The sequence below is a fragment of the Sorex araneus genome, chromosome 4 (genome assembly GCF_027595985.1).
Source record: "Sorex araneus isolate mSorAra2 chromosome 4, mSorAra2.pri, whole genome shotgun sequence".
Taxonomy (NCBI): Eukaryota; Metazoa; Chordata; class Mammalia; order Eulipotyphla; family Soricidae; genus Sorex; species Sorex araneus.
Window position 1 is genome coordinate 30,053,692 of NC_073305.1, and position 15,273 is coordinate 30,068,964.

The 15,273-nt window shown below is 43.7% G+C and overlaps 1 protein-coding gene across 1 annotated transcript in view; it reads left to right on the forward strand.

The window, feature by feature from the left end:
* The window catches only part of TGFBR2 (transforming growth factor beta receptor 2), a 102,858-nt gene extending 92,041 nt beyond the window's left edge, over nt 1-10,817 (forward strand). Inside the window, exons 6-7 of the mRNA XM_055136946.1 lie at nt 4,764-4,891; nt 7,881-10,817. Coding sequence (XP_054992921.1) covers nt 4,764-4,891; nt 7,881-8,060 — 308 coding nt within the window. The 3' untranslated portion in view covers nt 8,061-10,817. The remainder of the gene's footprint in view (nt 1-4,763; nt 4,892-7,880) is intronic.
* The last annotated feature ends 4,456 nt before the right edge of the window (nt 10,818-15,273 follow it).

The window sequence follows — 15,273 nt, forward strand, 5'->3', positions numbered from 1 at the left end:
CTTCCCAGTGGAGACACAAGAAGGGCATTGCCTTAGTAGCCAAAATGACTTAGATGGCAATGCTGTTTGCGTGTGTTTTGTTACTGTCACAATCAGACCTTTGAAATGTGACTGACAGTCACATGGACACACTGTACCTAGCATCAGCTTAGCTCATAGACACATGATCTGGCATAATAATAAAAAAATTTTTTTCAAGGATGTTCATGTTCAAAATGAGGGAAAAGAGGGGAGACTGGAATTGCAAAAATCTAGAATAAGGGGCCAAGGAAATAGTTGGAATGGCTAGAGCTCATGTTTTGATCCTAGTACTACATGTTCCTTGAGTACTACCTTGAGAAACCTCCAAGCACTGATCTGGATTTATCCTCTGAGCACCAGTATGTACAGCCAAAAAGCCATGTGACATCATATATTATTTCCCAGGAAGTGTAACTTGAAATATGTGTGCATTTTAAGTCCTCGTCCCCTTTCCTAACCTGGAAAGCTAAGCATTTTGCTTGTTTGTTTGTTTGTTTGTTTGTTTGTTTGTTTGTTTGTTTTTGGTGGGGAGACGGGAGTTGTTTTGTTTTGTTTTATGCTTTGGACACACCCAGTAGTGCATAGGGGCCACTCCCAGCTCTGTGCCCAGGGATTGCTCCCAGTAGGACTCGAGGGACAGTGACATGCTGAGGATCCAGCCTAGGGAAAAAAAATGAATAAAATGTGCTCTAGTCCATTATATCAGGTCTCTGGCCTCTGAAAAATGACTTGAGTGTTAAAGAATTAGAAAATGTCTGGAGTCAAATAATGCTCTCCCAGACTTGTCTGTTAAGCTTGTTATTGTCATTGCATTGTCTGTTCAACTTGAAAGAAGATCCAGGAAGATAGCTCAGTAGGTGTCTTGCATATAGGAGGCCCAAGTTCCAACTCTATCACTGCATGGTCCCTAAGGAATGACAGGGATTGACCCTAGAGCACAGAACCAGAAGGGGCTCCAAGCACCGCTGGGTATGGCCCCCAAACAAAATGTTAGAGAAACTAGCCTTGGAAGGAGGCAGGAGAGTGATGTTCATATTCACCCAGTATGGCTCAGAACATCTTTCCCTTTGCCAGCTCCTTTCAGACACCCCCGAAATTATCTTCCCCTGCAGTTCTCTGTGGTGTTTGAAAAGCTCAAGATGTGAAGTTGAGCTTTGTGTCTCTTGGGAATTAGTACTAGGGGATGTCACAACTTACCCGGCTTGCCAAGGTCTTAGGAAAAGTAGAAAGCAGTCCAGTTAAAATTGTCTCAGCAGGGGCTGGAGCAATAGCACAGCAGGTAGGGCGTTTGCCTTGAACGCGGTCGACCCGGGTTTGTTTCCCAGCATCCCATATGGTCCCCTGAGCACCTTCAGGAGTAATTCCTGAGTGCAGAGCCAGGAGTAACCCCTGTGCATCACCAGGTGTGATCCAAAAACAAACAAACAAAAAAGTCTCAGCTATGGGAAGGGATTTTTTTTCTCTATCTTCTTTGCTATAGAGCCATTTATTACATTTTATTTAAACATAAATAGCCCCAAACCCTATGCACAGTGACATCTCCCCTCACCCCAGTTCCCCAGTTCTACCTCAGATTCCTTGAATCTGCTTTGGTCCACTCAGCACTTAAAAAATTACAAATTTAAAGTATCTGCTGTGGTGTGTGGCACTTTGAAGCTTAGGATTTGAAGTAAAGTGACCTTGGGTTATGATCCCAATGACCGACACTTTTTCTGAGTTCTGGAGAGCTGTCAGCCGTGATACCGACATCTGGGAGAATTTTGATACTGACATTTCTTCTCCCAATGGCCTCCCTGTCAGCTCTCCCCTAGTGCTGAATATTCTATGAGGTATTGGTAATTTCCTTTCCTACTTTCTGTTTCTCAAAAAAAGGCTGGATCAGTGCTTCCCCTCGGTGTGGTTAGGCCACCATTGTCAGATGCTGCGGTGTCTGATAGATAGATAGAGAAAGGAGAAAGCACTTTTTTGGCAACTGTTTCTGGCTATCTTTCCCGGAAGTTGTGTCTGACACAAAGATCTTTGTGTGATGGTTCATTGAGAATAAAGCACTGGAAGAGGCGCGTAAGAGAAACAAGAGGCAGAAGATCAGAAAACCTCTCATTTGGGGAGAGATCTAGCTAGAGCCTGAACTCCAGTGGAGCTCTGGAAATTTAATTTCACCAGAGCTATCTCCTGCAGAGGCTCAAGAGGGTTAGACTATTTAAACTCCCACAATAATTTGTCATTGGCCACATACTGCCCCTAGGGTGAAGCTGTCATGTTCCAGAAATTTCCAGGCCAGACATCTCTCATCAGCAAGGGCAGTGTTCCAGAGAAGGGTGAAGGTGTGAGCCCTTAAGACCAGCTGGGGTCTGGTGCTCTTGGCTTGATAAAGAGGTCTAGGCAAGGGGCCAAGCACCTGCTATCAGAGCCAAAATAGTTTGAGAGGGAGAATCTGTGAACTGATACTTTATTTGAGGATTAATTTATACCATATACAATCCTATCCTAGGAAATGATTAGCATATGCACATCTTAAAGCGTACCACTTAAAAAGGATGATAATACTTGCTTTGATTGATAGAAAATACCTCAGGAGAACTTGCAAGTTCAGCCCCATCATTTTGTAGGTTGTGTCAGAGTAGGCTCTTACCAAGAACCAAATGCTGAGTCTCAGTTCTCTGATTTTGCTTGAGTTCATCCCGCCTCATATTTGTCAAATGTCTATGTACATTTGACACACAGTTTTAGACCCCGAGCAGAGAATTGCCAAACACAATCTTAAACTTCAGCCTTGAACATACAGCTTGATAGAGGATAAGAAAGTGGGGAGTGGGGGGGAGGGGAAGACCTTTATGCAAATCAAAGCCCAGATTTAGCCCAAGAGCCATATGAATTGCGTGTTTGGGGCATGTGAAAGAAAATCAGACACACATAGAAGTCCTGTCTTCATGTGGTTGGAGGTCTTTACATAAAATAGCCTCATATTTCAAACTATGATAAAAGGAAATATTCTGACAGCTTTTCTATTTGGGTGAGGCTGAAGAAGATAAATAGGCAAGTAGGGTTCTGGGAAATAGGGAAAACTAATGAAACAAAAGAAACCATGCTTCTTAGAGTGTCATTTTGCCATTGAAAATTTAGTTTTCGAAGACTAATGCTTAGTCTTTGAGGAAGTAACCGGGAAGTTTGCTAATTAGACATGATTATTTTGAAGCTAAATGTTACAGGCCCTACATACTTTGAGGGGAAAAAAGTGTTGACTGCATCCCACTCTCTCCCTTTTAGCTTATGCTGAATTGTTTTCTTTTTTTTAATTGCCCATTACAGCACTGATCCACTCACTTAAATTAGTGTGCTGTTTTTATATTCATCCAGAGTGCATGCACTTCCCTTTGGTCTGGCTCTGAGATTCATCCACTCATTTATAATTTTATTCCTCCACAAAACATTTACGGGGATTTTATTGCAATGCGAGGGTCCATGTTGTGGATGCATTGAATACAAAAATGAGAAAAGGGCATTAGTCTTCCTCAAATGCATGAATCTTGTTAGGAAAGACAAATAGCTCATTGTAAAATGTGATGCCTAAAAATGCAGCTCTGCCCAGGACATCCTAAATGGCTGGGTCACAGGTGTGAGAAGGTGGAAAATTGCTGTCTTAGATAATGTGGAAGGAAGTTTCTGAAAAGAAATCCTTCTTTCTTGAAAAGAAATCTGATCCCTAGTGAAAGGCTTGTGCCATCCTCTATTATTTGTTTTATAGCATGGGTTCTTGAAGGAAAAGTGACTTTTTATAATTCTATTTGATGTCCATGTTAAACCATCTCCTGTACTATCCCCTTAAATGTTTTGTAACTTTTTTTTCTTTATTGCAATAGTAAGGAGTTGTTTCGACCTTTATTTTTTTCCACTTTATCATCACTCCCTATAAATTTTTATCCCCATGGTAAAATACCTATAACATAAAATTGACCAGTTTATTAACAGTTATAAATTAACCATCTTAAGTGAACAGTTCACTAACTTTAATTACATTCACAATGTTGTTCAAGCTTCACCATTATCTCTTTCCAGAAGTTTCATCTCCCTCGAACTCATATATATAAAATAGTAACTATCCATTCCTTCCACCAGACCTCCTCAACCCCTAGAAACCACACCATTGCTATAAATCATCCTACACTAGATACTTTGTGTGCGTAGAATCATATAGGATTTTTCCTATTATATCTGACTTGCTTTATTTAACATGTTTTTAAAGATTCATCCATACTATAACATGGGTCAGAATTTCACTCCTTTTTATGGCTGAATATTCTTGTGGAACTTAACATCACACATTAAATTGCATAAGTTCTGGGGGCCACAACCATGGTCATACATAAGATTTTTCTCCCACTAAAGAATCACTTTCCCCCTGAAAGGGAGCCATGACTCCCTTTAATATTTGCTGTGTTTAGATGTAAGCTTGTTGATCATGTGGATACAGCTGAGTTTGTCTCCAGTTGTAGAATAGTCTAGTACACAGTGGACATCAATAATCATGTGCCAAATGCTTCTAAAGCTTCTTCCACTACCACTTATTCCTTTTGCTCTTAACCCAGTGTTGTTAAGCATTGAGGTTAAAATGAGCATAAATCTGTTTTAACACGCTGTCTCCTCCAGCCCTGCCAGCTTACACAACAGGCGCATCCCCCTCCACCCCAATTCTCCCACTGAACTTCTTCTCAAGAACGCTCTGTTTGCTGTTTTCTTAACAGAAGTGAAAGATTATGAGCCACCGTTTGGTTCCAAGGTACGGGAGCATCCGTGTGTGGAAAGCATGAAGGACAATGTGCTGAGAGATCGGGGGCGACCAGAAATCCCTAGTTCCTGGCTCAATCACCAGGTAAGGCACGAATCAGAGGGATTTCCACAGAGTTACAGAAGTGAAAGTTCTGGAAGGTTGAGCTTCCATGTGACAGCCCATCCCTTTGTGTTCTATAATCCTTTGTTTACAAGGAAAATTTCAGTAAAGAGAATTGACACCCTATTATGAGCTCCAGACAAGTGGGGAGTTACACTGCCCAGAGGGGAATCGCAAGGAATCTTTTGAGGAGCATGTGTTGCCGGATCCAATGCCCTGGGTTCTGGATTACAGCACTTGGTTTGCAGCCTTTTCTACCCACTCCCCTGCTTTTACGTGGGGAGTTTCTGTTTTGTTCCAAGTGTTTTCCAATGAGTTCCAAATGCTTTCCAATGGGTTCCAACTGTCTTCTGGGATTGTTCTACTTGGGGAGGAACTATGTCACAGACTGAGAAAGAAGCAAAAAGATGTCAGAATGAAAAAGAAACAGTCTTGGTTGGCTGGCTGTTCGGGATGCGAGCACAGCATTCATGGCTGTGAATAGATGGGAAAGGCTCTTTCAGGAGTAGATGAAAGTCAGGAAAGAGACGAAGGTGGGTAAAGCAATCGTGACTTGGTGGAAGGCAATGCATCCACAGGCGGGTACGGATTCTGAGCCTGGGGAGGCCTGTCCCAGTTCTTTGGGAGTATTCGGAGAAGAAAATAGCAGATCAGCAGATCATAGCAGTGGAGAGAACACCTGACATTGCAGGAAAGAGCTGAGAGCGAAGAAGGAGCAGGGACAGTCTGGCCTATGGACTGGAATCTTTTGTTGGCTCCTGTGGGTAATTTCTTTTTTCTGTGGAGGCTGAGGCTAAGTCTGAGGCTTTTACAAGAGCAAAGCAAATTCAGAGAAGCTGGAACTCCCAGCCAGCCACAGTCAGGAGGACAAATGTGGCTGGGTCCCGCCCGTGCTAGCCGAGGACCATGAAATTGGGGCAGCCTATCTTGATCCAGCCTGTGCCAGCCTAGGCTTCAGCGAAACCCGTGCATTCTCTGCGAATGTGAGTGTCTGTCCTCGTCTCTGAAGTCGGAAGGCAGGCACCGATGTGGTTTCCTTCAAACAGTCGCCGCCTCTGCGGTGTTGGTGCTCGTAATGAAGCCATTATTCATGATGATAAAATTCTGGAAAGAATTAGCATAATACATTTTTTTTCTTAATGAGATTTGTTGCCCTATTGATTTCAAGTTAATGCTTAATATTTAATTTAATTTACTGCCTGTAATTACAGTGCCAGAATAAAATAAATGTTCCTTGTGTACCAACAATAACACTCTACTCTTAACAGGGACATCAATCAATTTCGTCAATTAGGTGAATTATACAATTAATTCAACATCATGAACTCCCTTGCAGGGCAGGGAGGGAGGGTGTGTATGGAGAGCGGATGGTGTCAGAGGGCAAATGGGGACGTGTTTGTCCCCAACATGACAGTGTGGGGCTTTGTCTCTCTCACCTGGGACCCTTTAGCTCCTCTTACTGACCAGAGCACATTCAATTACCACCTGTCCAACTATCTACTTAGCCCCTCCTGTTTTACTTCCAAAAAGAACTTGAAATAGTAATAAACGTATTTGCACAGTAAAATGAAATAAAGGCTCCGGAGAAGACTTCTGACACCCTGCTGAACAGTGTATTCCAAGAAGTCTTTTGTTTTATGGCTTTCACCTGGCTGTGCTCAGGTGCTTTTCTTAGCTTAGAAGTGACCCACAGTCATGCTTGGATCATATGCAGTGCCAGGGATTGAACCAGGATGTAAATGCAAGGCAGGGGTCGAAGCTCCTGGACAACCCACTCTGGCCCCAATATGAGTCTTTTGAATGGGACCTTTGTGGAGTGAAGTTGAATTTTTAAAAACAGACTGGAGTCAAGCTCATCTGACTTCCAAAGACATTTGTCTCCCTGGGTGCAGCCTCCTGTTGGAGAGGAGGGTGCTATGGCGATAGGCATCCTTGTGGGCTAACAAAGGCTGCTACTGACTCCCTTGGTAGGTCAGCTTGGTGAAATGAAGCTAGGCTGTTTTCTGGATTCCACTCTGATAGGTGTTTAGTGCTCGTAAAACAGAAATGTTTAAATGACTCCAAATTTAGATAATTCTGGAAAAGACGGGACTGTAAGAACAGTAAAAATGTCCATGGCTGCCTGAGACTCAGAGGATGGAGGCCATGCAGAGTAACTAGGTGCAGATAGCTTCTAGGGAAGTGAAATTATTGCACGCAAGTGACAACGGTGGATCCAGGTCAGTCTGTCAATGTAGCACCAATGTCAGACAGTATAGCACAGACTCTCATGGCAACCATGGGCTTTGTGAGAGATGGACCCATTGATACATATAGAAAAACTATTATTGGGGGCTGGGGTCTTGTGTGTGGAGACCCTCTGACTACCCAATTTTGCTGTGAACCTAAAACTGCTCTTCACTGATACTTTTTTAAACAATAAAGTCTAAAGCCTCTTGTGTAAAATATGGGAGGGTGTAAAATGGCTTTAAGGATCATTTCATGGGAATTTTCAGATATTTAAAATGCTGCTCTGTACCCCCTAAAGCCTACTAGAAACCTCTTGTGTGCATGTTCTATTTCCCGGCTTGAGATGGGCTGGAGCAATAGCGCAGCAGGTAGAGCATTCGCCTTGCACGCCAACAACCTGGGTTCGATTCCTCCGTCCCTCTCGGAGAGCCCTGCAAGCTACCGAGAGTATTTTGCCCCCACAGAAAAGCCTGGCAAGCTACCCGTGGCATATTCCATATGCCAAAAACAGTAACAACAAGTCTCACAATAGAGACGTTACTGGTGCCCGCTGGAGCAAATCAATGAGCAGTGGGATGACAGTGACAGTGACAGAGGTGAGCAAATAAGCCCTTGAGCAGTAGGCACTATAGCTTTCCGAGGCAATGACAGACACCAAAGGGTCCTTCCCTTCACGGGCCCTTTCGCCCTCTGTGGAGCCCAGTAACTCAGGGTACCTGTGGACTTGTCTCTCCCTCTGCAGGGCATCCAGATGGTGTGTGAGACGCTGACCGAGTGCTGGGACCACGACCCTGAGGCCCGGCTCACAGCCCAGTGCGTGGCAGAACGCTTCAGCGAGCTGGAGCACCTGGACCGACTCTCGGGACGGAGCTGCTCTGAGGAGAAGATTCCTGAAGACGGCTCTCTGAACACTACCAAATAGCTCTTCCAGGGCAGGCCGGGCCGAAGCCAAGGAAGCTATCCCATCACCAAAGAACAGAGGCAGAAAGAAGCTGCCCCAGAACCTGAGCTTTCTGGAAACCTGGCTTTTCTTCCTCCTGTCAGCTGTGGGAGAGAGAGCAGCCACCACGGCAGAGGGGAGTGGGTGACAGGAAGCATTCTGTGCCTTTGACATTGTCATGGGATAAGCTGTTAGCACTTCCTCAGGAAATGAGTTGATTTTGACAATAGCCAATAACATTTGCACTTTATTAATGCCTGTATATAAATATGGAATAGCTATGTTTTATATATATATATATTTCTATATATGTCATATCTATATATATATATATATACAGCCATACTCTGGAAAGAGACAAGGAGAAAAAAAAGAAAAGATACCTAGGATATGGGTTGGATGGGAGTGCTCCGGAACAGCACGCAGCTAGAAGGGGCCCGTGGCAGCATTAGCACACAATCATCGCTCCATATTCGGTTCTCTGACTATGCGGGGGCACACTTTGCTTTGGAGAAGTGGCGCTTGTTTCAGAGTTCAGGAAAGTTGCACTGCACTAGCTTTTGCAAAACCAGGCCCTGCCCATGGGTTCCCTTCTGTCTGTGGAGTGAGAGCCTGCTGTTCAGAGGGTCCTGTTGGGCCACGCCGTTCGTGGTTAGATACTGAGGATCAGAAACAATATGTCCATTGTGTCTCAGCTCTGGACTTTTCACTTGAGCTTCAGGCTCTTACCTATGACTCATGAACTACCTTTCTCAACTAGCTCAAAACTCTCTAAGAGCATAGACATTTGCAATCTCATTTCTTGACCTCAGACTTCAGGAAGAAAAGCAGGACAGTTCTCTTGAATCAGTTAATCATTCACTGGCCCCCTTTCATCCTGAGGAAAGATTCTTCTTTTAAGCACCGCCCGACTTCACCCCCGGTCCCCATTTCTAGTCCAAATCTCAGCCTTCTCCCATTCCTACAAGGGAACAAATGTCCCCTCTTGGGTTCATCCTCTAAAATTTTTCATCACAGTTTGGCTTAGATCTCTCGTTGTCTGTGCAAACAGCAGTAGGTTCTTTTTATTTTTTTCCTTCTTTTTTTTTTCTGGGCTCCTGAAGTTTGAGTACATTTGGCACGGGTGGGAAAGATTTGCGCTGCTACAGTCAGGACTGCTGCCTCGGGGACTTTGAACCTACATTTTGCTTGGCCAGCACAGCACTGAACAAAAGTAATTCACTTTTTCAATATTTGGAGACTGCAAAAAAAAAATATCTAGGTCCCTAAGTGAGGATAGAGAGCAGATGCTTTCCTGTTTTCTTCAGTCTCCGTCATTCACAAAACAAAAAAAAGGTGAGCAATGAGAGAAAGCTGCTTCACTTCTTAGAACAATGATGTTTCCCATTACCCAATCCCACCCCAGTCTGCAGGTTGAGCTCACCCTTAACGAAGCTCCCTTATAAGAAATGTGCATTAAAGCAGCCATTCTTTGGCTCTATAGTATGGTTTTGGTCACACCCTCTACCCACTCTGGGGTTAAGATAGGATGTTGAGGGGCTGGAGCCATAGCACAGCGGGTAGAGCGTTTGCCTTGCATGCGGCCAACCTGGGTTCGATTCCCAGCATCCCATATGGTCCCCTGAGCACCGCCAGGAGTTAATTCCTGAGTGAAGAGCCAGGACTAACCCCTGTGCATCGCCAGGTGTGACCCAAAAAGCCAAAAAAAAAAAAAAAAAAAAAGATAGGATGTTGGTTTTTTGTTTTTTTTTTTAAAGACTAAAGCGGACCTTTTCTACAGGGTCCCTGTAAACAAATCTTCTGTGCTTATATGTTAAGAGTTTTCTCCCCTGTGTCTGGAAGGGGAGCTCTTTTTCTCCAAGAAGCTTTTGCCATGGTTAATGGCCTGTCATTAACCTTACCAACCTCTGCAGAATTTACAAGTGAGGACTTGAATGAGGGACACAAGAGTCCCATTTGCAGTTAGGCAATTTGTGTCCACACGGACAAGAACAGAGAGTGAGCTTTAATACTCCGTAGGAAGCATGTTAATCCATAAAAATGTATTCATGCTGCAAATAACAGTCTCTTTTTAAAAACTGTGTTTGAAGCTACTTATTTTCAGCCAAATAGGAATTTTATCAAGGGACCGGCAATGAGCAGATCAGCTCAATTTTAGATTTGAAAAGGTCTCCATCTCATTGGGTTTTCACAGGATATGTTGACATTTGAGGTTAGGTGGAACTTTCTAGAACCCTGCTCAGTGTGGGTAGGCTGAGAGAGTTCAAGACAGACTGGCTGCAGTGCCATGAAATGCCTAGGAATTCTGTGCTCCTTAGGGCTCTTTGATACCATCTCAACAGCTGTTGCTCATTGACCTCTAGTGGCGAATTTCTAGAATACCGGTCGATCAATAGGATCTTCCAAACTTCAAGAATTTTATCATTTCTTGGTCATCATCAGCCTAAACTGGAATGTAGTGTCAGGTGATACTGTGGCTCTTTTTGTTTATTTTCTTGTGCTCAAGAAAAAGACCAAGACTACATTCTTTAGTTCCTAAAAATACTACTATGCATAAAAAAAAAAGTTTTATTCTTTTTATGGAACATTTCAACAGTAATCATGTATTAAAATAGGAATGTGAAATGCTATATACTCTTTTTATATCAAATGTCTCAAGCACTTATTTCCATTTTATGCATTGTCTTTTGTATAAATAAAATGTTTATTAGATTGAATAAAGTAAAAATACTCAGGTCAGCTTCCTGCCTTCTGTTCCTATTTATTGCAGCTATGCTTACTTGCCATTTATGCAGAAGTGGTTATAAAAAAATTTTTCACATTTCAGATCGTGTTCAACTGACAGTTTGGATTTCCCTTTTTAAAAAGCAGTGGCCAAAGTTCAGTAATATGAAATGCAGCAGATGATGTTGGCTCCTGGCCCCCGTCTCCTAGGGCCCTGACATGGTGCCTCTTGATACCTCTACCTCCCTCGGTCTAGAGCTGCCTCCATCTGCACAAATGACTCTTGCGACTAAGCAGAGGCAAAGTTGGGGTTAGAAGTGTGCACACCTGCTTCTTACAGTCTATCTTTTGCACACTCGAGCAAGCAGGTGACTATCCTCTGACTCCTGTCAGTTGTCAGGCTACCTTCCTCGCCTTAGACTCAACCACAGCCTCCTGCTAGACTTTTCATCAGCTTACTTGCGTTACATGATGAGTGTGCCTTAGCAGTTGGCTTGAAGGCATTGTGAAAAAAGTACGTTGACTTTCTGCCCAGACGTTGAGCTATCTCTTCTGAGAGATCCTGTGGCTTCTTAGGATTCTTGGGCTAAGTTCTAAATGGTCTCTTAAGAGTTATTCTCACCCCAGCAACATCAGAGTTTTTAAATCTCAGCACTACTGCCATTTGGCATTGGATAATTTGAGCGACGAGGCTGTGTAGCAGCCTCCCTGGTCTATATCCACTAATTCTTACTCTATGGCTATAACAACCCAAAATGTCACCAAACATTGCCTAATGACTCTTGGGAGACAAAAATCACTTTAATTTGGGAACTGCTGAACTAGATGATGCTATATAATACAATTCTACTTTTAGTAGTGTGGCATCTTCAGTGGTTACTGATGCAATGATTACCACTTAATAGCCTGGGACTCTGGACTCAGGAGCACTGTTTTGCTCCCCAGGTCAGAATTGAACACCACCTTCAAAGAGGGGAGGACTGCTAGCCATCCCCCCTTGGCTCTGCCCAGCTATCCTTCCTGAAAACTAAAGGCCAGGCAAATGTTGGGAGCTCTGGATTGAAGTCAGGAGCACCATTTAGCTCCGCAGCTGAGAATTTCTTCACCCCTCCATAACTCAACATAAATATACAAAGAGATCCTAACTGTAGGTTTCAACCACACAACAACATGCAAGAAATCACTTCAAAACTGCAAAGGTCACAGTGATAAAGCAATGCAAAAGCCCATCAGGTTTAGTGCGTGAAGATGCTAGCCCAGATGACCGAGTAATATGAGTGATAATGTAATAATATAAGTAGAAGTAATAATGAGCTATATATGCTCTTTGATAATAACTTTAGAATATAATTGTTGAGGCTATATATATATAGCCAGGATCTCACAGGACAATCTAGGGGCATATATATATATGGAGCTCAAAGAAACAATGGGACACACCACTAATAAAATACAGGATCTGAGAGCAGAAATGAAGAAACTACCGAGCACTTAACTGCCATGTGACCAGGGCAGATTACTTTATGCCTTATCTTAATCATGTGTAAAATAGGATTGTACAGGTCTCATCTTACATATAATTGTGCTTAGGAATACACGGAGTTGTGCCTTAAACTTAAAAATCTTTCAGTGCATATTGGCCAATAGTAAGTTGGCTTTTAGCATATGCAGGACTGCTTTCAAAAAGAGGCACATTTTGAGACAATTCAAAAAAGCCTTAAGCACCAGAGAAATGAGCAGGCTCACGCTGCAAGCAGCTTGTGGCACAGGTGTATCTCTGTCCTTTGTCATTATTGATGCTCTCATTCAAAGGTGTCTGTCCTCTGTGGAGCTCTAAGGGTCCACTAACGCTCTTAGAGATGAGAAATAGTGCTCAGAGAATTCAGGAAAAGTCCAGGATCTCACAGGACAATATAGGGGCAAAGCCCTGCTCTCTGAGAGCTAAAATTTAGAATAATACATTAGAATAGTTGGTGCTTCTTCTGTCTTCTTCAAGTCGACTTCCAAGGGAAAGGGCTGCCCCCATGATCCTCTCCTGCAGGGTCTTAGCTCTCTCCCCAGGTTTGGGTGCCCAGTGGGGCCAGGGGAGAAGCAGTCGTGGAGCTGCCTTTCTACACACCTGTAGATGTTGTGTAAATTTGGGTCAAGAGAACAACTGAAAGACCAGCGACGGTGGCAGGGGGCATTGCCGAACACATGGCACTTTAGCTGATTTTGGCTTGTGCCAACCTTTAAAAAACATTATTTCAGTGGATCTATTTTTCACACACCTTAGGAAAAACATAAACACGTTAAGCCTGGACTTCCATAAATATTATTGCTGGAAATACAGCTGAGTTTGGAAATGTGAATTGACTTTTTCAATGAAGTCAACAGATAACAGCTCTTACTCGGGGCCCCTCCAGGAGGAGCCAAGGAGTGGAGAGAGTGACCCACCCACACCAGACACTCTGGGCTTTGCCTTCTTATCTGCTATCATCTCCACGTCTCCTTCCAGATGCAAGCTGAGGAAACTGAGGCTGTGGGAGAGCAAGGCCTTCTGAAGAGTCCCCTCCGTGAGCCATCCTAAGCCAGGAGTTGAACGAGAGCAGCCAGGCTCGGGGCTCTACGCTCTCACCCTGACACACCTCACCCAGGAATCAGAGGGCATGCTGGGAACTCCGAGATGTTCCAGAGAGAATCTGTCCTTTGCTTGAGTCACAAAGGAAGGAGGTTCTCTCTGGGAGGAACTTGGTCCTCAGGGGAATCCAGGAAGAGAAACTTTCCTCAAAGGCACAAGCATTCTGGGCTGCAGCCCAAGACCTTCAACTAAAACCGGAGCCACGGTGGTCTGGGCCTCCTTGCAGCTCCTTTTTTGCTGGGCTTGTTCCAGTTTGTGCCACTGCAAAGTCAGAAACAGCCCCCAGTGGACAATAAGTCTCCCCAGCCCCTCAGCAGGGACCCAGCGCTCAGCCCTTGCTTGCAGATGCTCCTTGTGCCCAGGAGCCAGGCGATGGTAGTCTTTGTTTCAAGCTCTCTATGCAAATTACATGCTAATGACCTCATCCTGAGGCTGGATGCCTTCCCTGGGTGACAGGGAACTTTTCATTTAAACAAGTGTGTCCATCCCTTTACACAAAAGTCACTGCAGTTGGCATCTGTTCGCTCTGTTCATTTTCCTCCTGAAATAAGCTGCCTAATTGTTGCTTATCACATTTCCAATTAGGTTTGGGTTTTTTTGTTTTTTTTTTAAGCTTGAATAATTACAGCTCCAGATTCTTGAATTTGGGGCCATGGTGTTCGGGTTTACTTTGCAAACTGTGCTGATAAAGGCAAGATTGTGAACTTTCCCACATTACATGGCCTGCCAATCAGCCTCACACAGTGTAATTTAATTCTAATACACCTCCTGATCTTTGGTGCATTTAAAAATAACTTGTTAATAGTCTTCCTATTCTAATTAAGCTGAAATTGAACATGCTGTGAAATGCTTGCTCGCTTTCTTTCTCTCCTTCCCTCCCTCTACACATACGCACACGTGCCCTCCCCCTCCACCCACCTCCAACACACACACAAACACACATTATTGATCCTTAAAAATCACTTCTGCCAGCAGGCTGCGTGGCACAGAGCTTCTGAAATTGTCCTCCAGGTCTTCTCTTCATGCATGCTGAGAGTGGCAGAAACAGAACTCTAAGTCCTTGTGCCAGAGGGTCATCAGGAAAGATTAAAGGCCTTTGAAATTTTGTTTTGTCAAAATAATCATAACAAAATTTTTAAATGGGGACTTTTCCCTCTCTTTGGTTCAAATCTCAGCTCTGCCACTGACTTGATTTCTAACTTCTGCCATCCTTTGTAGCCTTATTCCTTCAGCCCCCTAATGTATACAATAGGGATAATGATAGGACCTGCTCGGGAGAGCAGTGACAATTGCTGTAATCAAGTTGCTATTCATAAGTGTTGGACAAAAGCAATTATTTTTTGTTACTACCATTACTAGTTTGCATCTTACCTTGAAATGAATCTGTGTTCTATTAAATGCTCATTGCTTTCTAAACCTTTGAGAAGATGGACAAAGGAAAGGGAGGTCTGTTTACCTGAAACACATAAGACCACTCATTTTTCTTGAGGAGGATGTTTGACCCACAAAGCAGCGTGGCTGTGGTGACAAACCCTGGATCCTGAGAGATGGAAAATCTTTGGTTTTAGTCCTGCTCCACCATCCCCTACTCCATTGTTTCAGGACTTTATTCTCAGGTTCTTTTGGCCCATCTGAAATTCTTCCCTGTAAGACATATATGTTAGAAAGCTAGAGGAGGGCTCCCGAGCAAGGACAGGAGGTAAAGTATTGCCTTGCATGTGGTTGCAGTAACTATGACCCTAGTTCAATTCTCCAGCTCCACATATGGTACCCTAAGCACCTCCACGGATCACTCCTGAGCAGAGCTGGGAATAGTCCTTGAGTGCTACCAGTGTAGCTCAAAATACAACA